This window comes from Ursus americanus, chromosome 1 (assembly GCF_024610735.1).
Source record: "Ursus americanus isolate L20-20 chromosome 1, mUrsAme1.1.p, whole genome shotgun sequence".
Lineage (NCBI taxonomy): Eukaryota > Metazoa > Chordata > Mammalia > Carnivora > Ursidae > Ursus > Ursus americanus.
In genome coordinates, this window is record NC_142127.1 from 93,758,195 (window position 1) to 93,782,682 (window position 24,488).

At 46.2% G+C, this 24,488-nt stretch overlaps 1 protein-coding gene across 3 annotated transcripts in view; it reads right to left on the minus strand.

The window, feature by feature from the left end:
- Window positions 1–24,488, minus strand: part of SERPINE2 (serpin family E member 2) — a 60,569-nt gene that overhangs the window by 14,817 nt on the left and 21,264 nt on the right. For all 3 annotated transcript variants that reach the window (XM_045775305.2, XM_087863920.1, XM_045775303.2), the window contains exons 2-4: window positions 9,691–9,971; window positions 7,010–7,237; window positions 1,249–1,446 (exon numbers count right to left, since the gene is read on the minus strand). In XM_045775305.2, coding sequence (XP_045631261.1) covers window positions 1,249–1,446; window positions 7,010–7,237; window positions 9,691–9,949 — 685 coding nt within the window. In that variant the 5' untranslated portion in view covers window positions 9,950–9,971. The remainder of the gene's footprint in view (window positions 1–1,248; window positions 1,447–7,009; window positions 7,238–9,690; window positions 9,972–24,488) is intronic.

Consider the following 24,488-nt stretch of genomic DNA (forward strand, 5'->3'; position numbering starts at 1 on the left):
TCTCCCTCTCTCTCTGCCTGTTTCTCTGCCTGCTTGTGCTCTCTCTCTCAATCTCTCTCTCTCAGATAAATAAATAAAATCTTTAAAAAAATAATAAAAAATAAAAGAACATTTGAGTGAATGATAAAATTTTACCTAGAAGCTTGATGAACGATAAGCAAGAAGGAAAGTGACTTTGCTGCATCGCTCGTCCGAGCCATTCCTTCATTTAGAGAATTACGCAGCTGGCCAAACACTGAGCAGCACTGGGTACTCCGAGACTGAACATGCAAGGGGAATATTCAGGGCCCGTGTGTTCAGGTCCAGATCGGAGATGCAAAGGCGAACTTACAGAGGAAAAAGATCAACTTGAATTGGAGGACAAATGCTTCAGTGAAACCAGGCTTAAAAAAGAATCACCAGATTTCATCTATCCGTGCTGGGGTAATGACGGCAGGGGTTGGTCATTGTTTTCTGGATCGTAAAATTGACACATGCTTGTTTTAGAAATTTGCAGATTCAAAGGAAGAAAAATAATCATTCGAAATACTACCACCGTTTGCAGTTTAGTGAACATCCTCCAAGACATGTCTCTACAGATGGAGGAATATATAGAAAGTATTTTATGTAAATGAGATGAATTAGCATCTGCTGTTCTAGAACTTGTTTTCTGAAATCAACCGTATATTGTATCATCTTTCTACTTATGTAAATCCAAATCTATTTATCACATATGTTCCGCTCTATGTACGTATCTGGCTTTTATTTATTTGCCAGGGTGAGATGATCTTCAGAGATTACGTTCCTTGGCGTGGGATCACTATAGGGCTTCTAACAAGTCCCCCATCCCACAGCTCCTTCCCCCCACTGTGATCCGGGCGCCCACGTCCCCTAGCCACCGGAGCCACGACTGGGCTTTGTCAATCTTTGTAATTTTTGCAAATCTGGTAAGTGGAAAAGAAATCAAATTTTTACTTTTATTTTTAATTTGGTAAGGTAAGGTAGCTAATGAGGACTTGATAATGCTTTCATATGCTTAATGCCTGTTTATATTTCATCTTTTGTGAGCTGTCCTTTCTCTTTAAATTTTCAACCTAAAAGCTTATATGTTATATGTTAATACATAACCTTTGTAAAGAATACAAAACTTTACCCTGAACTTTAAAACAACCCTGCCCTCCTCTGTCCTGCCCTTTTTAAAAAATCCCAGTCAGATTTGCTCTTGGACTAAGTGAAGGGGCTGTCGGACGCGGTCACGCAGATACTTACCGCATCGGAACACGGAGAGCTGGGCTAGCATGGGCACTTGATAGGACTTCCCATCGGCTGCCACAAATGTACGTTTCTTTGTGTTCTCGGGTTGGAACCGTGATTTCCACAAACCCTTAAAATACACGGCATTGACGAGGACCAGTCTGGTGAGCGCACCGTCGATGAGACTGGGGGAGAGCAGGCTGTCGATCATACCTGGAAGGTCGCGGAACAAGCAAGGGAAAAACTCAGGACTGGCGGTCCCTTTGAGGGCAAGAGGCAGTGCTGGAGCACGAAGAGTGAAAAAAATCAAAGGAATTTTTAAAAGACTTTAAAAAGGAACTCTTTACAACACCCTTTTGGTACTTTCTCATTTTTTTTTCTCGCTAAAAATGAAAGCTGCAAAATTAAAGCTAAAATCAGAGAATCTGAAAAGACTTCAGAGATTCTCTATTTGGGGGTTATCAGACTTTTCATCAAGAAATTCTTTTATAACTGGGCACCTGGGTGGCACTGTTGATTAAGTGTCTGCCTTCGGCTCAGGTCATGATCTCAGGGTCCTGGGATCGAGCCCCACATCGGGCTCCCTGCTCAGTGGGGAGTCTGCTATTCCCTTGCCCTCTGCCTCTGCCCCCCCACTTATGTGCATGCTCTAATTTTTTTAAAAAAGAAATCTTATAATTAATTCCCTATGAACTCCATGTTTTAGAAACTTTTAGTCATTTAAATAAGCTATACTTAATTAATGATGAATTTTCCTATCTTTGCTGATAACTGACCTGTGCGACTGCCAAGGAGGGTTTGCCCTCAGCACAAGACGTGCAGCTGCTGCCTCCGCCACTGCGTGGAGTTAACCCCAGTCAAAAATGAAGCTCTTCGGCCGTGCCATTTTATCAAGGATAACTGTTTAATTTCTCTGAAGGTTTTAGAAATGTCAGGCATTCGTTTGGAATCCCTGGTACCACAAAGCCTCCAGCTACTTAAAGAAGGGCTGGAATGGAAAATTAGTGTCTACATTTATGAGTTAAGGATCCAGCTAGGTGGTAATATCATAGATAAAAAGAAACGGGGTCTGTCCTAGAAGGCCTCCCGCTTTTGAAGGGAAATTCACTCCACAAAATGTCGAGGATGGTCCATCTTGCTTGTGTCATGAGTGAAGGAGCAAACGACTGTGACAGTTTCAGAACGTTCTTTGGGGCCACGAAGATCCTTGTCAAATGCCGTCTGTGCCTGAAGGTTTGGGTTTTCATTAAGGCTCCTTTTGCTCGGTCTTTGAAGATTCAGCTGTGTATGTGTTTATGAGGGATTACTAATACCCAGAGTGATTAAAAATTAGTTTACTAATTAGCTTAAAACTAAAAATTAGTTGACTGTAGCTTTTGGCTCGGGCATTAAAAAAAATGTAGTGCTGTAATATAAATGCAAGTTATAATTCTTTAAATGGTTAGAGTACAACGAATAGTTTCTGAAGAAGCAAGGATGGCTATTTCCGGTGAGAGAGCTTTAAGTCCTTTCAGATGATGTTCAAGAAGATTCGGACGTCCCATAAACAAACGTTTGTGTAAGTTGTGGTCAGGAGGCACATCCGGAGGTGGCCCAGACCCCAGGTCCTCAGTAAGAGCTTCACGCCTACTCCTTACCTACACAAGGGGGCACCGACGCCACCATAAGTCAGGATCTGAAGGAAAATCTCCAAGCTATAAATGGCCATCATTCTAGCAAGGGCAGCCTCTGTGCTGTGGGAGGAAGTTACAGCTCTGTGCTCCAGCCATAGCGAACTCCTCAGAGATGGCTCCGAACAGCGAACGTTGTATCTTGCCTTTTCTGGAAACATCACCCAGTCCAACCCCCAGGTGCCTTTCAGACATAGCTCTGCCCTGTACCTATAGTGAACCTCCTCAGACCCTCCTCCCAAACTCCCAGGAGTTTCCATAAAGCTCAACACTCAGTGCCAGCATTATACCTGTGGTATTTTGTTCTGGCCAAATTTAATGTGTCTGTCTCCCCCAGCTGGACCATAAACTGCACAAGAGCAAGGACCCTGTCATTCACTTTTTAAAAACCAAGCCTATCTCTGTGTTCAGCACACAGTCAGTGCTCATTAAGTGTCTATAAAGAAATCTTCCCAGACCCTTATTTGTTGTGGTAAATAAAGTCTCTGATTGACCTGGTTGGACTAAGATACAATAAGGGGGAATGAAGAAATAACAAGAAATGACAAAAAGGCAAGAAATGCATGGTTTAGAAGCAAGGAAGCACTTGGAGGACCTGCCATCAAGAACTATGTGCAGTAAACACGTACCTGGCTAGACACCCAGCCAGCCACCCACCATCCATCCATCCACCCATCCACCCATCCATCCATCCACCCATCCAGCCACCCACCATCCATCCATCCATCCATCCACCCATCCATTCACCCACCCATCCACCCATCCATCCGTCCACCCATCCATTCGCCCACCCATCCACCCATCCATACACGCATCCATCCATCCGCCCACGCATCAATCCATCCATCCATCCACTCATCTATCCATCCAACCATCCATCCATCCATCCATCCATCCATCCATCCATCCATCTATCCACCCACCCATCACCCCATCATCCATTCTTGGATACCTACCTACCATGTGCCAAGTACTCTTCTAGGTAAGAAAATGAACATACGAAAAATGAAGCCCGCCCTCAGAAAGCTATGGAGAAGAGAGGGGGAGGTTGGCATAAATGACTCAGTAAAGCGTATGCAATAGTAATAAATACCTTGAAGCCGGAGTACTCAAAGATGGGAGGCCAAATAAGAGGGGGATCTGATCTGGTCAGTGGGGTCAGGGATGGGTTCCCTGAAGTATCACTTGACCTAATAGCTATAAAAACAGCTCCCGCTTGTTGAACATTTGTCAAGTGCTAAGCACGTTGCTAAATGCTTTATGCGTATTATTTACATTCCCATAGAAACCTTAACATTGTTTTAACTATTTTAGTAGACATCACTATCGTATCTCTATTTTACAGATGAGGACTCTGAGGCACAGGGAGGTTAAGTAATTTGCTCCAGGTTACACAGCTGGGAAGTGGCAGAAGTGAGATTCAAACTTAGCGCCTGTACTTTGAACTGTGATGCCATTCCTGTGAAAATGAATAGGCATTAGCAAGGGGAGGGGGAAGAAAAGCGTCTCCGCTAGCTGGGTAGCCGGCTGTGACGGGAGAAAGCCTGGTGAGTTGGAGGGACGGAGGAAGCTCGCATGGCGGGAGCGCAGAGTAGGTGAAGGAGAAGCTGAGCCTGGAGACGCAGGCAGGGCAGCCCTGGCTGGGCCATCACCCCGTCCCCCCGGAAAGAACCTTCGTGTCTGGCTCTGACCCTCTGCAGGGGGCACGAATGGTCATCTCCACGGGCTGGACTGGGCAGTCCTCCAAATGTGGACTGTTTGATCTCCAGGGTCCTTGTGGGCTTTGCCTGGTAGGTAAGTGCCTCTCAGTGGGGCAGATCACCCCAAGGGGGCAACATAGGAACTTGTGGGAGAGTTTTCAGTTGACTGGCAGGTGGCCAGAGACACTACTTGTCCTGCGATGTTCCAAACGGTCCCACACAGTGAAGAAGCGTCCCGCTCGCTGTGTAGCTTCCAAATGCCCCGCTGGATATTCACACTAGCGACAAACGGGCTTATCATCCTCTGAGCCCAGAACTTCACCCTTTTTTCCATGGAAACACAAAGTTATCTGTTTGGGGCATGTCCTAATGTACACTGAGTTTTCTACGTATGTGACTGCCATGCACAGACTGGCAGAGACTCTTCTTATTTTGTTGTGAAATTTACGAAGAATGTTGCACCGTTTTAGAAAAAACTGCTTCAGAAAAACTGGAAGGCAGCTTGTGGTTTTCATGGCACTGGTATGACATACCTGCCTCAGTCTGCTTTTGTAGTTGTCAGTTCACAATTATTCTAAGAGTATGACTGCTTTGTTACGTTCTCAGGTGTTGCTGGCACCCAAGGGTTTACCTACCGAACTACACACACAGGTGAGTTTTGGTTTTCCTTGTATTACAGTTCGGCATCCTACTAATTTTTTAAAAATTTTGTGTACTTGTGGGGCTCCTGGGTGGCTCAGTCAGTTAAATGTCTGCCTTCGGCTCAGGTCATGATCCCAGGGTCCTGAGATCGAGTCCTGCGTCGGGATCCCTGTTCAGTGGGGAGTCTGCTTGTCCCTCTGCCCCTCCCCCAACTTGTGTGTGCACGTGCTCTCTAATAAATATAATCTTTAAAAATTGAAAAAATTGTAAAAAAAGAATAAAAATTCTGTGTACTTGTGCATAGGTTACATGACCTGTGAATTTCATTTCAGGATGGTAGAGTAAACAAATAGTAAAAGTCTTTGTTTATAAAGAGGGAGTGGGTCTGTAGGGTTGAAAAACACGGCCGAGTCTTACCACACTCCCCCCCCCAGATACAGTAAGCAGCTGAGTCAGTGTGTGCCCAGGTAGTCTGCACACTGTCACATGGCACACTGTTACCAGCACACTGGTAAAGAGGCTGGCAGGGGGCACTGACATGCCACAGTCACCCAGCCATCCCGCTCCGAGTGCCAGTGACCCACTGTTCTTAGGCCTCTAAGCCCAGAAAGAACCACTAAACCCTTCACATTTGCAGGTCTCCTGATCGTTCTGGGGTTTTGGGAAGGGAGCCCGGATTGCGCTGTCCAGGACCCTGTGGAGAAGGAATGCCGTGGATTGACCAAAACCACTCTGGCTCTCCTCCACCCTCCCGGGCCCTCCTGGTCCATCCCTGCACTAGTCTGTCATATGCTCTCGGACATTCGCTTATACAAGTTGGTGGGGGCAGACTGGGGGAGCACTCATTTCAGTGCAGAATGCTAGTCCCTTCCCTCAGAGATTCGGATACAGGAGGCTGGGGTCCAGGGACCTGCATTCAAAACAAAAGCCCTGGGTAATTCTGATGAAGGCGCCCCCGGAACCGTGCTTGGAGAAACATGACACGAAACCAGTTTCCTCACATTCTGTCCCTGGGTCCCTTCTTATGACCCTAACTCTACCTCCTATGAAAAAGCCTGCCCCAATCTCTATCTGCAGCCTTCACTTTTCTCTGTTGTTCTGAACCCATCTCTAGTCCAGAACATTTCCACCTAGACCTCCAGGTTACAAATTAATGGGTTTAAAACACCCATGTTAGACATTTCCTCAGTCTAATGAGAGCAGAAATGCAGGTAAACACGTAATCATGGCGCGGCGTGGAAAGTGCTGTAATAAAGGGGCATAGACAACGCACCATCGCGTGCTGATTGTAAGCCAAGAGGAGACACCTACTTCGTGGAGGGGACGACAGCAAGAGGGAAGGAAAGCAAGGAGAGAGATCAATCCCGAATCTCGCAGGCAGAGAGGGGCAGTCACAGATAGAAACGCAGGAAGGACTGAGCAACTGAACCTTCAGACCAGGCCGGGGCCTGCGGGAAAGGCCTCCGGGGAGGAGATGTAGCGAGGAAAGGGGAGAGTCAGTGGGGCCGAATTCCTCTCCCTGCCCAGGCCCCGGGGAGAAATGTCCCAAACAGCACAGTGAGTGGTGGCAGCAAGAAAAGGGAAGGACGGTAGACTGAGTCACAGAACCTGCTAAGAGAGCACAGAAAGACCAGCCAGCTGGGTCCAGGAGTTTCACAATGAAAGGGCCACGGGACCCGTTAGAACCTCAGAGGCCCCCTCACGCTTGCATTCACAAAGTGTAAGATCGTACAAAACAGTTCCCAGGGAACTGCGGCCACTCACCCCTGGTTTCGTTCTTTACCCACACATTGATGGAATCGCAGGCGGAGGCTGGATCCTCAAAGCTCACATTCTGGACTTCACACTGAAACACGTCTTTGTTCCGGGTGACAAAAGGCACCTCCATCTTGAGGCCGTTATTCACGAACACTGCATTGGCCACGGTGACGATGTCTTTATTCTTCTTGGAGCTGATGGCCTTGTTGATCTTCTTTAACACTTTCCCGACTCCTGGAGGAGAAATGGAAAGATGCAGCAATATTTCCGTGAGAATTCAGAAAAGCCGTTTTTAAAAAAATAGCTTTCTTAGGATGGCAAATAAGAGCAGTATAGACAAGAGAAGCCTGAGTAGCAAGAGACTACGTCTTGTGCTTCCTCAGTGGCCTTGTGTCAAGAAAGGAGGGGGTGGTGGTAAAATTAAGTAAAATTATTAATAGTTCTTAAAAATCAGCGGCGCTTTTAACACCAAAACAGCATATTCGAGGCATCTCAACACCTTTCCCACATAGACGTCCTCCTGGGAGGCTTTCTTGGTGCCAGGTCAACAGGAAGACTGGAGCTCTTCCTTACATAGTCACGGGGGAATAAATCCAAGGAATCTTCCTAATTCATTCTTTTTCTTTCTTAACCTTTAGTGCTCTTTCCTGCCAAAGATTAAACACTGCGATTTCTTTTTTTCTATTTTGGAAAAAAAAATGAATAAAATAAGCATTAGAAAGACCATAAAAAATTGCCATGTGCCACCATCCAAGAGTGGTGTGACGTTTACCTGATCTCAAGCTCGAAAAGTACGGGGATTAATTTTATGGCAACATAAGCTTTATTTTACACGAGCCAGTCATAAATGCTCCATTTGCTTTTAGAACATGGAAAAGAAGAAAATAAATTATAAGGATGAAATGTGTTTCTGTACTGAGCTCGAATTATAGATTCTCGGGTTACTCGCTTGGGGTCCTTTCAACATGACACTGTCGTAAAGCAGCCTGCAGGGTCACAGTGATGGTCTCCTGGAGAGCTGACCTGCCATGCGGCCCAGGGAGGTGACCCACTGGTCCTCTGTTTGGCCTCTCATGACTCCGCCTTTCGTGCTGTTCTGTGGGGCAGGCCCACTTTATTGGAAGGGAACAGCAAAGGCCAAGACCCAGCACCCGCCCCTTTTGGCCACACCGCCTCCTCCACACACCTCGGTCTCCTGCCGGGAAGAGACTGGTGTAGACCTTCCTCCCCTGCCCCAAACGTTCTGCCTCTGTCCGTGGTAAGAGCATCGCTATCCTGAGTTTTCAGAGGCGGAGCCCAAAGTCGGGCCTGAAAAACCACACGGGCTCCCCTGAAAGGGTCTGTCCTGTGACTGGAGCCCCATTCCACAACACGACAGCCAGTGATTCGGGAGAAAGCAAGGGTGGGGGAAGGAAGCCACCCACAGGCAACACGGTCCAAACTTCAGAAATATTGCTTCCAATGAATGTGGCTCAGTGCGAAACCAGAAGTCCAGTCACTGCCTTGGGACTGTACTGGCCTCCAGGGTCTGGGTGGCACTGTGAAGGCTATAAATCCTAGCAGACATTCGCTGGAAAGCTATAAATCACCAAGACTGTCCGAGCGTCCAAGCAAGGGGCAGAACGGTGTGTTCCAAGTACTGAGTCCTTCCACGCTTCTGACAGGTGCTCCAGCTGCAGACTCATGCGAAACTGAAGGCCGTGTAAACAGAGCGGGGCGTTCAGGCACTTGGGGCGGGCAGCTCGGGAGGCGGCACTGAACACGGCCACCGAGGGGCATGGAGCGAGGCACGGAGTCCTCGAAACCCCGCCCACCCTTCTCGCCTTCCTCTCCCAGCCGAAGGCATCAATGCTGTTAAGTCAAGATTCCTAGAACTTCATGAGGCTAACAGGAGGGGAAGAACATGAAAAGGGCAACTCCCGCATTTTCCAATAAAGCAGCGAACACTAGGATGTGCAGAGTGACTCGCTCAGGGCCACGGTGCCCAGTGGCCCTGGAGGACAGCTGCGGGGTCCGTTCTGCTCCCTCACACGTGGCCCTTGTGCAGGTGGAAAGTGGACTCGGGGCCGAAACCTGAGCTGGAGCCACCAGTGCTAGGAGGCAGAGACTCTTAAGTGGACGCAGATAATTCAAAACAACAATTCAAACTTTTTCCCCTGGGCCTGACTTCAAAAAAAAAAAAGTTTTTTTAGCTTTTTATTTTGAAATAATGATAGAGTCATGGGAAGTTGCAAAACAACATACAGGGTGGTCCCCTGTGCCTTTTACTCAGTTTCCCCCAGAGGTAACACCTTGAAGGACCACAGCACAGCATCGCGACCTAGAGATCGCCTCTGGTAGGGCTCACAGAGCCCATGCACACTGCGTGTGTGTGTGTGTGGCTCTCTGCACACTTCTCACCCACATGGATTCATGCGGTCACCAACAGTCAAGACACAGGACGGAGGCGCCCCCGTGCTGCCGTCCATGGCCACGCCCACCCACCCACCCAGCTCCCCTCTTCCCCAGCTCACAAGCTTTAAAAGTACGTTCACTACCATGATGCACCACGGAGGTGAGGCAGACGGGAAGCTTTCTTTTTAGAAATAAGTAAACGGGGGTGCGGCAAGATCACGGGACTGACCCCAAACCCTCCGGATGCAGGACTCGCTCAAGGCCCCACCGGCCAGAGCCCACAGGGCACGCACCATTCACGCTGTATCTCATCGCCGTGGTGAGCTGCTTCTTGGTCCTGCCGTCGGCTCCCAGCTGAAGCATCCCCAGCGCAGACGCGATCCCGTGGGGGGACACGACCACGTTGTCATAAGGCCGGGATCTGACGATCTGATTGAAAACCTGGATTCCTGTGTTGGAGCCTAGTTCCTCCAGAGACAGGGGGTTGAACTGGGAGCACACGCAGGGCAACGTCACTGTGGCCACAAGGAAGAAGGGAAAAGGCCAATTCATGGTTCCTTTCGGCAAGGATGACCTGAAAAATCAGATTAAAAAAATACGTGAATTCTTAAATGAACACCTTTGGTGGGGGATTACTTTATATTCAACTGGGTATGATTCACCGTACTCAGTACAATTGAGTGCTTTGTTAATTTATTTAAAATAGAATAGTGTAGATTAAATCGGCTTTTGCCGTATTTTGCTAGGGGGCTGGGGAGGGAGAGGAAGGCAGCCTCCCCCCGGTAGGCTCCCAACTACATGCCAGATGCCATTCAATCTTACAACTACCCTTCATCCGATCGAAGCAGTATTTACTGAGAACTACTGGGTGCCAGACCCTTTTCGAAGCGCTGGGCATACAACTATAAATAGATGGGCAAGACCCCGGCCTTCCTGGAGGTTACATTGTGGAGGGGAGACGTAAATCAGCCAGTAAGCAGAGGGATCCCTCAGAGAGGGATCAGGGCCATGACAATAAAACACTGTGCCTGCAAATAAAGGACGAGGTGGGGGCAACATGAGGTACAGCAGGTCAGGGAGGGCACCTCTGCTGTGGGAACACGCATGATGACTCCTGAATGAGAAAGAAGCCCCTGTGCGCCCCCCACCCCTGCATCTGCCCCCAGCACGTGGCCACTGAGGAGGGAGTTGGGGGAGGATGTGAAGAGGAGGAAGGGCCCAGATCCCTAAGGCCCAGAGACCCCAGTATGTGTGGCTCCTGGATTTCCTTCTAAGGGTCACAAGAAACCACAGGAGGGTTTTAAAAAAAGGCAGTGAGTCCCTCGGGTTGCTAGGATTACCTTATAACCCTGTGTCCTCATTTTTTTTTTTTTACCATGAACATGTTACTTTCTTACTTTTTTTTTTTTTTAAAGATTTTATTTATTTATTCGACAGAGATAGAGACAGCCAGCGAGAGAGGGAACACAAGCAGGGGGAGTGGGAGAGGAAGAAGCAGGCTCACAGCGGAGGAGCCCGATGTGGGGCTCGATCCCAGAACGCCGGGATCACGCCCTGAGCCGAAGGCAGACGCTTAACCGCTGTGCCACCCAGGCGCCCCACATGTTACTTTCTTAATTTAGGGATTGTTAATTAAAATAAACTTAAGTGATACCCTTAAATCTACAATAGGGCAGAACAATTGGCTAATTTGTCAATTGTGAGAATGGCGTTGTTTACACAGATATTCTCAATTACAGTGATTTGTCTGAAATACGCTTTCTTCCTTGATTACCACTTAGTGAGCTTCCTTTGGCTGTGACAAGTAAGAGGTAGGAAATTTACATGTATTTATGGAAAAGCAAATACTTCCATTAAATAAGAACTTAAAAGAGGCAGTCGGCAAAACAAAAGCAGAATTCGTGATGTGGCTAATTTGGCTCCTCCCTTGGAGACCCAAACTTCCGCGAAGCACAAGTTTCCAGAGGAGCCAATGTGTCCTCCTGGCACGTGCATTTACATACGGGAGACTGGGAATGTCAGCAAAGAATAAGAAAGAGGGGAGCCTTTTAGGAAACGGGGGACCCGGAGTGCAGGGAGAGAAGGCTCTGTGCTCCAGACAAATTGATATCGGGAGTGTTAGGCAAAACTGGCATTTGGGGTTTCCTTGTCTTCCTTTCTATGCATCTTTTCTGCTTCCCACTCCAGGTCACTGTAGATGTTCAATAAATACATGTGGGATTAAACCTGATGGCTTATATATTTTGTTTTTTTAATTATTTTTTACTGCATCAAAATAATGTTTATTGAGCGTGACTGAGAAAGTGATTATGCTCAGTCCTGAGCCTCACAGTGAGCCCCCAACATTTTCCGAAGAGAGTGAAATTCACTGGGTGCAGAGTTCCCCACCTGCAACCCCCAACCCAGGGCCACAAGGCAAAGCACTAAGACCGTCATTCAAGGTGATGTTGCAATTTTCTCATATGTTGTGAAACATTTTTAAAAATTTAGAACACACAGAGCTTCTTCAGGGCTTAATTGTAAAATAATTGTGTTAAGACAGCCTGTCTAAATTCAAAACATGCACGCTCCTACTTGGGGCTTTCCTATGGCCAGCGTGGCCTATTTTGACTTTGGCACCTAGGGCTGGCTCTAATACCATGACAATGCCCTGAGTTTCTTTCAGCCTGTTGGACGTTGGAGAGCTTCCAAATGCTGACTATGGAGGCTTTACTCATTTCATCTCAAAATTAGACACTGTGTCCTCCTAGCCTCCCTCCCTCCCTCCCTTCTTTCTGGAAATAAATCTCCTCTTCAAAACTTAATATGTCACAAAGCCATTACAAGCATAAAACAATCTGCACAATCTTTGTTACAAATGGTCTAGTCCGGTCACTAGTGCCAACTTCATCAATGTGAATTGTTGACTCTGGCATTATAGTCCATTCCGACATTACCTCCTGCATGCCTACTCTTTCCTCCCCAAGCCTCCCAAAGAAATCCTCCTGGATTAGCAACTATTCGAATAAAATATTTGAATCTGCACACTCAGAAAGGACATCAAATTGGTTTTGCCTCTGATAGCAATAGAGTGGATTCGCCCATATGCTATAGATTTATGTAGACGACTATAAAACAGGTAGAAGGGATCAGCAAGAGAAAAATTTAATAGCTCCAATGTCTCAGAGTCAGCAAAGATAGTCTCCCAAATAAATAGCCATCTTATTTAGCAGAATTTTGCTTGGTTATGACTTTTTGCTAAAAGAACAGTTTCATTATGAAGTGGGGGAAGGCTGCCATGGGTGTTTTTCTTGGTTTCTTGGATTTGGGAAGTTTTTGAGAGAGGTCTATGGGCGGTTTCATAACAGTGCACCGGGACAGTGTCGGAGCTGTGCAGAACTTGGAATCGGAGCTATTTTTGATTGATGTTCTGGGCATAACTTCTTGGCCTCAGTTTCCTCGGCTAAACGCCGCCTCGTTTCAGCTCACCTGGCTTATGTACAGGTCTGAGACTAAGCTTTCACTCGTCTCCACAGTTCAGTAGCCAGGAGAATGGGCGCTGATCCATGAGTTACTTGGGCTTATAAAATTCTTTTTTTTTTTTTTTTTAGATTTTATTTATTTATTCGACAGAGAGAGAGACAGCCAGCGAGAGAGGGAACACAAGCAGGGGGAGTGGGAGAGGAAGAAGCAGGCTCAAAGCGGAGGAGCCTGATGTGGGGCTCGATCTCACAACGCCGGGATTACGCCCTGAGCCGAAGGCAGACGCTCAACCACTGTGCCACCCAGGCGCCCTTGGGCTTATAAAATTCTTAACTGATACATAGTCACATCCAAATAGACAACCTTTTACATGAAGTCACTGCTGGAGTTAATCAAGCTCTAAAATGCTTACTCTCTACAACAAGCAGATTCTCATTATGGGAAGAACAGAGTAGCCTCCTGTTTATTTTTAGGAGAAATTACACTTGAAACTTTCAAGTAAGAGAGAAGGAATAAAGCTGTTGCCCAAATGTATTGCAGAGTATCAGTATGGAAGATCATAAATCTGTTTAAATGTTTCCACTTCCTGAATAATCTTTTCATAACAGTAAAACACATACACACACACACACACACCCCCAAGAGTGCGGTTTGGGCGATCACTGGAGGGAGATCATAAACCTATAAATAAAGCCATCAACACAGGCGTCACCTTTCAAATGTGGGATTCTCTTCCCCACGTATTTCTAGTGTCTCATACTCCAAACCTCCCCTTTCCAGTGTGGGGGATGTCTGGGCAGTAACTGGGTACTGCTCTGAGCTTCAAGTGAGATTTGGTGTAGTAAATAACAGAGTCGGTGGTTTTACAAATGCCAGGTTCAGACCATGTCCTTACATTTAGCAACGTCTCCCTTCCCAGCAGCAGACATTAGAGAAACACGCCCTCCACAGACTCTGTCCCTTCAACCATCACGTCCGCACTGGCGATGCTCAGAGATGTGGCTCAAATCCTCAAACCCTCTGCTGAATTTCAGTGTCATACTTTCATCTATTTGCTGTCTATGTTCACCTGACTGTTCAGAACATTATATTGGCCTGAAAAAAATCCTCCATAGGTGGAGGGCCACCTGTCAACTTTCCTTTTAAAGGGTCTAGGCCTGGGTCTTGCCTGGTACTCATGTCTTTACTTCTCTCCCTTACTCTCCACCTGGGGACAGTCAGTGCTCCCCCAACTCCATCCGTGGCCTGTGGGAGGCTTCCCAAGATTGTCCCAAGTGGGTCTATTTACTCCCTTCTCTGAATTTCCACAGTATTTCCTATCTGTACCTTTCATCTTGATTTTCAAGTGTGTTTCTCCCTCCCAACTAGATTGGAAGCTCAAGAAAGCAGGGGCATGGGACTTTAGAACCCCAGTGGCCATGGGGTCTTATTTAGGGCCTTATCATTGGTAGTCACTGAATCAGAGGTTGATTCATGGGACTAACCCAGATATTTAAGTGTTTGGTTTGGAATAAAAGGCACTCTAAAAATATTTTCAGCAACTACACGTTGGAAGATGTCACATACCGTCTAGATTTAGAGTTATTCTCAGGAAAAATGAAAATAAATGGGGCCCTGGTAACACTGGGCCCTCATTCCCAGGGCAGACATCTTGCAGAGCAACCACCGCGAGGGGCTGGGCGCGAGGTCCCTCTGCTCCCGGCTGCCTTGTCCACCGCTTGCCACCACTCACATCACCTCTCCAGGCTGTGAAAGCTTATGGCCAGACCCCTGCACTGAATGAGTGTTAACTGATTCAACAATGGCAGATTAATCCAGCCGGTCACAAAAGATGATGCTTATTCTCAACCTAATAGTCTTTTTACAAAGTAAAATGTATTTTACATATAATACACGAACAAAACATATATAAAATGGTATCTGTCAGCTCAAATGATAAATAGTAGGGTATCTGTCAGCTCTATTTAGTATAACAAATAAGACGTACGTAAACAGTTTTGAGGGGAAACACTGGAAGACTCTTCTGGCTCCAACTCTTAGCCAGATGATTTCCATCTGTTTTAGGAGGACCCAGGAGTGTCTAATAAATGGCAAGTATTCCATCCCTTCTCATTCTCTGAAATAGGTTTCAAGTGATATCTTTTATAAAATGTATCAAAATCTTCATGTCATGAAAGATTTTAAACATAGAAAAACAACGTAAATCCCCAGTACCCAACATTCACATAAAATAATGATCAACTCATGGCTTATTTTATTTCTTCTAAAATCAACAATGGTCTTGAAGCAAATTCTAGACATCATATAATTCAAAATATCTTCAACATATATTCTATACCTAAGGAATATATATACACACACACACACACACACACAAACACACACACAAACCACATACATACACAGTAACATCATCCCAGTCAAAAATTAGTAACTCTTTACAATATTAATATCTAGCCAGTGTCCAAAATAATAGTTTATTTGAATCAGGATCTGAATAAGCTCCACACATTGCAACTGGTTGAGAGGTCTCCTGCCTTTTAAAAAGTCTTACCCCAGTTGCTTTATTTTTAACTTTTTCCTCTGAACTCTTTTGTTGAAGAAACCAGGTTATTTGTCTTGTAGAGTTCCCCACAGTCTAGATTTTGCTCACTGCATTCACGTGATGCAGCTTAACAAGTTCCTCTGTCTTCTGCACTTCCCTAAGTTCGTAGTTCGACCTAGAGCAGGGGTCTGCAAACTCCGGGGTTTGGGCTGTGATTGCACTGAGCTCCGACAGTGAGTCGAAAAGAGTTGCCCAGTTGCAACAGAGACTGTATGGCCAGTAAAGCCAGAGACATCTACTACCTGGCCCTTTACAGAAGGTTTGCCTCCTCTCCTCTAGAGGCCGATCACATTCAAACTTCTTTTTCTGCAAACATGTTTCACAGAGGTGTTGTAGCGGGTGCTGGAAGCAGGAGAAAGTGGCCATGTGTCTCTTTTTTGTGATGTTAGAAGCCGCCCCTGATCACTGCCCAAGTGCATTTATTAGCGTTGCCAAATGATGCTGTTGTGGTTCTAACTGTATTAGCTGGAACACTTCAATAAAAAGACGCTTTCCATAACCAACCGATTCCGTTATCCTGAGGTTCAGCTTGTAGTGCGAGGGCAGGATGAATGCGTGATTCATTTCTCAGATTGCTCTTAAAATGATGAATTGGTTACCCTGCATCTCAGAGTGATCAGAGGGGTTTTTTCCTGTCTGTTTGCTTAGTGTAATTATGAACCCATGTTTTTCAAGATATTTTAAGGGTCCTGATCCACTGAAATTTTGTTATTTTTTCTGATGCTCAACATGAGTGTCTTCAGGTGGCGCTCTCCTATAACCTCAGAGTCTCAAATGCTTCCTTGTTTTCTGCTTTGACAAGATATTTCAGGCTCATTCTGCACCCTTCCTGCCCTAGGTAGAATCAGCCACTTCCGTAAGGAGCTCTGGTTCCTCTCAGTGGCAGACAGTATTTAGAGACAACCTGAGTATTCTCACCAAATAAACTCCACATTAACCGTGGGAATCCGGGAAATGTGGAAAATCTAACATCCACTGATAGCACACTCTGGACTAGAGCCAAACGTTAAAAGTTCAAATTATGAAAGAGAGACTGCTTACCTGGCCACAGATGCGGAAAAGATGGGGGAGGGAGCGGGGCATTCAAAGCTGGGCTGGGATAATCAAAATGGAATATTTCTCATGTGAAGGCCGTTAGTCTCCTGGATCAAACCCATCCTGATGGCTTGTGGGAACCAAACAATGAGGTGCCTGGACTGAACAGCTGGCATCCAACATGACAAGGAGAGTCCCCGGTTTATCTCAGGTGGGAAGGGGCGACAACCAGCCCCTCGCCTCAACAAAAGCTGACCCTTTCTCTTGGACGGGGAAAATGCAGATATCCCTCTGGTCTCTGTTTGTAGGCTCCTGATTCTTAGAACCCAAGGCCCCGTTGTTCTGCCTTTGGACCAACCACTTCTTCTACAGGGACTACAGGAGGCAGAGGAAAACTGCACACCGGGTTATATGGAACCATGACATCTTCTGCCAGTTTTTCCCAGAGAAACAAATGTGAAGGAAAATTGCTGGGCTGACAAAGAGAGCTGTCCAAGGAGCCTTAGGTGGGATTGTGCCTCCCAGCCGTCGGGCCCAAATACTGCCTGCCCTCACAGGTCTAACTCTTAAGGGTCTTTGGCAAGAGGCCTTCTAGAGACTTCAGGAGTTGATCCATGGTGATTAAGGCTGGATCTGCAAAGTCATAGTGGTTGTTATGCATGAATAATTGACGTTAAGCCTCAAATAGGGTCCTATACACGTAAGAGGACGACCCTGGTCTCTCAGACTTTTGCTAATGTTACTGAAATGGATTCCTTCGAAACCTGTCCTCATTTTCCTAGTATCTACCACGTTCTCTTACGATAGATGAACGAGCAACACTCAAGTGTGTCTTCATACCCTTGGGAAGTGTGCAGAGTGTTAGCAGAATGAGTCAGCATCTTTACAACTTAAGAAACTGGAAATGCCAACTGATCACAGTGACAGCAGCCTGGTGGTTCTAAAATGTTCTTTCACGTTACTGAGAGACGCTCAGAGACCGCTGAGGATTTTTTTCATAAATTTTTATCAGACTTCAAAGTGCATGACTGATCTATGACAGTAATGAATTTAGCCAAAAGGAGCCTTAAAAGAGTCAGGAACGAAATTTCCAGCCGCTGAAATATATGGCAACAACGTTTAAATGGTTCCTACGAAAAGACACATTTTGTTAAGTACTCTCTGACATTCAAGTGCTTTCATCGACAGATCATTTGCTCTGAAATGTCTTTCGGGGCAAAGGGGAAGGCTAGGAGGAAGAAGGCAATTGGGGCTTTGTTAGTTGTCTACCTTTTAGAATACAAAATTATGGGACATTTATTCTATTTTCCTCTAAGTGTCGGGAAATTCATCTAAGGTTCAAATTCCAATTTTACCATCCACTAACCAAGACATCTAAGGCAAGTCACAATCTTTACTAGCTTTCCCCTCTGTGCTATATCAGAAATCAAATTCCAATACTGGGCCTGGGACTTCTATAAGCCCGCACAGAAAGACAGACAGCAACTAGCGTAGTATCCACCTCAGAGTGGTAGCCAATGGATGTTCGTTCCCTTCCCCTTGTCTTCCTCAATGCTCAAGACTTGAAATAGTCTGATTTTTATTTCAATAGCTATTTGAAAAGTCTCAACAGTCAAGCTAAGAAAATGGGCCAAACATGATACTTCTAGCTTGATACAGCCCTGTCTGTGTCTTTATAACATATGTTAAGACAGAGCAAGATACTTGAGTGTGTTTCTGTGTCTCTATAAGAGAATGGGGGGTTCCGTTACGATGGGAGTAGAGGTGGGTATGTTCCAAAACACGTTTACTTGTTCTGAGATGTGTTTTTCTGTCTCTCGTCTTAGGTCGCTAAATCTGATTTATTTATGGTATCAAGTCCATAGATTTTCTTATTAACAGATGTTAAGATGCAACAGTTCAAATGGACGGTTTGCTAACTGACAGCCAAGAGATGACCTAAGATGTTACAGTGCTATTGACTGCGTTCTCAGTGGTTCTCAATCTTTAAAACAAGGTAGCACCTCGTTTAGACGTAAGTAATACAGATACTTCCCAACTAACTATGCTTTAAAAAAGTACTTGTGAAACTACAGGATAAAAACCACTAGGAATTCATCAACAGTTCAATAAAATGCAAAACCTTTTTATCTATAACAGCATCTGGATACATTTCTGAAAGTTATATTTTGAAGTATTATTTATTTAGTCTCTACTCAAAAGTGGACTACAAACACGACTTTTCTGACCCCTTAGAATAACTCTGATGTCTATAGGTCCTCAATTCACGCATGAGAAATCAATGCTGTCTAGGTTGTTGCTAGTAAAAAAAATGACCAGTAGGTGTTGGAAGTGTAAATTGATAAAACAAAACAACTTTCTGAAAGGCAATTTGGGGTATGCAAAACCCTAAAAATATACGTACCTATCAGAACAGTAACAGCCTTTCTGTTAATCAACCCTAAGGTAATAAGCAAATAGACTTGGGCCTAAAAATGTTCACTGTACAGTCTTTCTAAGAGCAGAATCATTGCAATATTCTTTGCAATAAATAATTGGAGTAACAATGATCACTGCAACCTAAATTTTCAATGACGGGGACACCGTGGGTGACATTTACCAGCTCTGTGTGCTTTGTTGCTAATATTTGCACCTGTTACCTTCGGAGGATTGCTTCTGGGAGTTGGAGCTCATTTTCTTAGTGGGCCTTAAGTGGCTGGGAGTTGACATACAGCATTCCTTTGCCCCCCTGGAGGCCAACAGCCACTAACTACTGGTCTAGGAGTAGGAAAGCTTAGCTCCTTTGCCTCCAGGTGGCAGAGACCACCTGAAGGAGGAGTTGACTCTCCGGAGCTCCCCATGGGATCGGGCTGTGGAACACCACTGCTATCACTCCCTAACCGGCTGTTTCCTTTGTAATTCCCACTTCCACCACCCCCTTACTGTTTCACCCCAGAGCACTTCCTCAATGAATCATTCGCACTTTCTCCTTGGCTCAGGGACCATGTCTGGGAGAGCATAAGGGTCAGCTCATGACATCCACACAACACGATATCATCCAGCTGCTGAGAAACTATACTGGAAGAAAATTTAAAGATATGGTAATATATTCTGGACATATCCTGATGGAAAAAGGGAAACTCTGGTATAATTAACTCTGTAAAAATAATACATGGCACAGGAAAAAAAAGACTAGAAAGATGGATATCCAGATATTATCTATATAATAATTCTGATGGTGGGAAGAGGAGTTTATCATTCTTTATACTGTTCTGTATTTTTCAAAATTTCTACGGTGAACATATCACTTTAAAACAAGCATCCCTTTTTCTGTTTATAAAGCCACAGCAGTGGGAACTTAGATCAGCTGAAGTGCATAGTAAGGGGGAGCAGAAAAGACTACAGAGCACAAGAACAGTGGTTAAATCACAGGATCATACAAACCTGAATAAAAAATGGTAGTTACTGGAAAAGGAGAAAGAGTTGGGAAATACAGTGGGATCCCTTTGTATCACTCAGATGGCACGTGACACCCCATTCCAACCCACAGACCACTTCACGGTGAGTGGGTTCATGGTGATGGCTCTGTACTGACGAACGTGATTCGGCGCATTTATAGCTACACCCAACTATTAGATATTTAAAGGCAGGGATATCAGTTTATTCATTTTTTTTAATTCCCTGTACTATGGTAAAGAGTACCCAGCATATAGCAGGAACTCAATATTTATGAAACACATTACAGTTCAATGGTGATTAACTGTTCTGATCACTATTTTAAGTAGCAGCAGCGAGTGTTAGCGCTAATGAAAAAAAAATCCAATTCTCTTAAAACTTGTAGAGTAGAGGGGTGCCTGGGTGGCTCGGTCCATTAAACGTTCAACTCTTGATTTCAGCTCAGGTCATGATCTCAGGGGTGGTGAGACTGAGCCCCACGTTGGGCTCTGCGCTGGACATGGAGCCTGCTTAAAATTCTCTCTCTCCCTCTCACTCTGCAGCACCTCCCCATTCCCTCCCTTCCTCTCTTAAAACAAAATAAAACAAAACAAAACAGGGGCACCTGGGTGGCTCAGCCGTTAAGCGTCTGCCTTCAGCTCAGGTCATGATCCCAGGGTTGTGGGATCGAGCCCCACATTGGGCTCCCTCCTTGGCGGGAAGCCTGCTTCTCCCTCTCCCACTCCCCTTGCTTGTGTTCCCTCTCTTGCTGTCTCCCTCTGTCAAATAAATAAAACCTTAAAAAAAAAAACAAAGAGCAAAAACAAAACAAACTTGTGGAATACATTCTTAAGTACTCAAGAATAATGGCCGTCATTCATTGAATGTCTACTATGCACCAGACACTGTACCTAGAATTCTATACATCCAACATCTAGCTGAATCTTCAACTTAAGTGGGCATTAGTATTTATACTTTACAGATGACAAAACAGAAGCCCAGAAAACTTAAATAGCCTGCCCAGATCGTACGTGACGTCTGAAAAGGGACACTCTTAGCCAATGTGTTAAGGTTCTCACCCTTGGCACTGACGCATGCGGTCATGTGTTTAAAGGGTCAACCAAGGAAAAAGTGAAGAAACACTGCCTTCTTTCTACCTCACTGTCCTGTGCGTAAATCAGCAAATACTAGGAGTAAACAAGTACCACAGCTTTATGAGGCACAAGAATCGAACAGAATGCTTGCTACTCTAATGCAGTGGTTCCCCACAGGGAGGGCGGTGACGCTGCCCCCCCCAGGGGCCGTTTGGCAATGTCTGGAGACATTTGGGGTGGTCATAGCTGGGAGGGGTGCTACTGGCATCCTGCGGTTGAGGTCAAGGATGTTGCTAAACATCCTACCACGTGCGAGACAACCCCCCACACGAAGAATCATCCGGCCGCATGCGTCAGTGCCAAGGGTGAGAACCTTGCGAGCGCACAAGAAAGCACGCCTTCCCCCTCATCCCCCACGCTGTCACGCCATGACACCGATGACTTTCCTGAATTTAGAATCCAGGCTTCAGTCTGAAGTCAAAGACTGTTTCCTGTCACAGCAACAAGTGCGTGGACACCAGTGTCATGGTGGCTCTCCCGAGGATCCTCCCTCCGTGCCTCTTCCATGTGGGAGAGGAGGGACTCAAGCGGCTTCCCTTCTGTGAATCCCAGGGGGGAAGGTCTGCGTTACCAGCAACTACAGCTCTGGGTGGCGGGTCCACCTCATCAAATCACGTTCACCTCCAGCCTGTTGTAAGAATTTCTGCGCTGGAGGTGTGGGGACGTCCATGTTACACTGAGCTTCCGGCCAGGGGCGTCGGGGAAGGCGTTTCCACCAGGCCCAGTCATCAGGCCCTTTCTCCTCCACAGGAAGAGGATGAGTCCCCAGCCTCCCTGACAGCCCCCCCTCATGAAGCAGCAGCAGGGAGCCGGGGCTGACATAACCAGGCTTTGTCCTCCCGAACTGCTGCCTGCTTTCCCCCCACCCACCCCCACAGCAGTCTTTTCTGCAGAGCCAAAGCCAGCTCTATCATTCAGGCTCAGGGCACAGAACTACCAGGCAGACAGAGAAAAACCTGACTCACTCACACATACCCTAAATTATTCTTATGGCCACTGCGCTTACTCCCTGGGAACTTTCTGCACTAATTACGTCTGGTTACATGCTTTGCTAAGCCAAACGGAGCCCAAACTCCTCTTTTCCTCCCTTCCCCCATGAGAAGGGAGCAGGGCCCAGCTAGAGTAAAAGGAGACCCAGCAGGTGAACTCTGAATTGGGTCTCCAATAGCGCCCTGTGCCACATTACCCAAAAATGCCCCCTGCGGGAGCGCCAATCTTGCCTGCAGGGATGCCCTCTTTTTCTCGGAAGGAGGTCCAGAGTGAGTGGCTGTGAGGGCCCCTGCCCTGGCAGTGTGAAGAGAGGACGTGGGCTTTAATCAGGCAGACACTGGAAGACTCATGCATCCTCATTTCAGCCAGCGGAAAGAAGGACAAGGGGAGCCTGTATTCATCTGTGTAGAGAAGACTCTAGATTTCTAGGGCTCAAATTCACAACTGGGTTCTTTTGCAGTCAGGGTGGGATTTCCAAGGCTGCCATATAAAGAACTGTTCGATGGTAGCTTCGTCCACTTACTTTTCACAAACATTCATGGACCCCAGTGTGAGAGGCACGGTGCCGAGGTGAGAACGTGGGCAGGAGAGACTCAGCACCTATTCTCCCAGAGCTGAGGGCCTGCAGCCAAGGTTCTCAGCCTGGGCAGGTGTGTCCCTCAGGGAACATCTGTAGACATTTTTGGTTGTCACAACTGGGTGTGGGGGAGGGTGTTACCGGCCTCTAGAAGGCAGAGGCCAGAGATCCCGCCCAACATCCTACAAGGCTCAGGAGAGCCCTGCACAACAAGAGTTGTCTGCCCCAAATGTCAACAGGGCTAAGGGGGAGCTCTGAGGAAGGGCTGCATAGGGGGGACATCGGAGGGTGAGCTGGATATGACGGGACAAAGGGGGACACAGAGGAGGGAAAGAAGGAGTATTCCAGACAGAAGATTTCAAGTACAAAAAGGTCTTGTGTTAGGAGGTATCATAAATGCTTCTGGAAACTGAGACTCTGGAAATAATCATTCTTTTCACATCATCATCATCTTACAGTGTGTCTGAGACGAGGTCTACTCTGGGGCCATAAATGTGACCAGCTCATCATGACACACACCAGAGGCCAAACTAGACAGGAGCTGGAAGAACCGTATGCACTCCGATGTCCATCCTGTCCCACTGCTTTCTCTCTCAACAGTCAGACCACTGCATTAGCAGAGGCAGGAATCAAAATCTTATTTGTTCTTAGACTTGTTACTAAAAGGATGACTCAAAAAAGGAAAAACTGATAAACCAGACCTCATCAAAATCAAAAATATCTGCTCTTAGACTGGGCAAAGATGATGAAAAGACAAGCTACACACTGGGAGAAAATATTTGCAAACTGCATATCTGACCAAGGACTAGTATCTACAATAAATAAAGAACGCTCATATGCCATATTAAAAGAAAAATCAAACACTCCAATCAGAAAATGGACAAAGACATGGACAAACACTTCACTGAAGAGAATATAGATGGCCAATAAGCTCACGAAAAGTGTTCAACACCATTTGCCATTAGGGAAATGCAAATTAAAACCACCATGGGCCATCACTACACACCTGTCAGAAGAGCCAAAACAAAAGCTAGTGATAATGCCAAAGACTGGAGGAGAGGCAGAGAAACTGGGTAACGCACACGCTGCTGGTGGGTATGTAAAATGGTAGGGCCAACTCTGGAAAATGGTTTGACAGTTTCTTACAAAACTAAACATGCATTTAATCATATAATCCAGCAATCTTGCACACTGATGAAAACCCATGTTCACACCAAGTCCTGTACACCAATGTGGCTATAGCAGCTTTATTTGCAACAGCTGCCAACTGGAAACAGCCCACATGTCCTTTAATGGGTGGGTCTTAAAGAAACGGTGGCACATCCACACCGTGGGGCACCACTCAGCTCAAAAGGTACACTCTGCAATTTGGATGGATCTCCAGGGAATTACGCTGAGGGAAAGAAAGTCGATTCCTGGGGCGCCTGGGTAGCGCAGTCGTTAAAGCGTCTGCCTTCCGCTCAGGGCGTGATCCTGGCGTTCCGGGATCGAGTCCCACATCAGGCTCCTCCGCTGGGAGCCTGCTTCTTCCTCTCCCACTCCCCCTGCTGGTTCCCTCTCTCACTGGCTGTATCTCTGTCACATAAATAAAATCTTAAAAAAAAAAAAAAAAAAAAGAAAGTCGATTCCTGTAAGGTTATATACCATATGATTCCACTTATAAAATATCCGTAAAACGACAAAATTACAGAGATGGAGAACATATTAGTGGTTACCAGGAGAGAGGGAAGCTGGGAGTAGGGGGCAGGTGTGACACGCAGGGTCCTTACGATGGAGGTCTCGGCTATCTTCCCCAGGGGGGGCGGGCACACACATCTACATGTGATAGGACTGCAGACAAGTAAATGCACACAC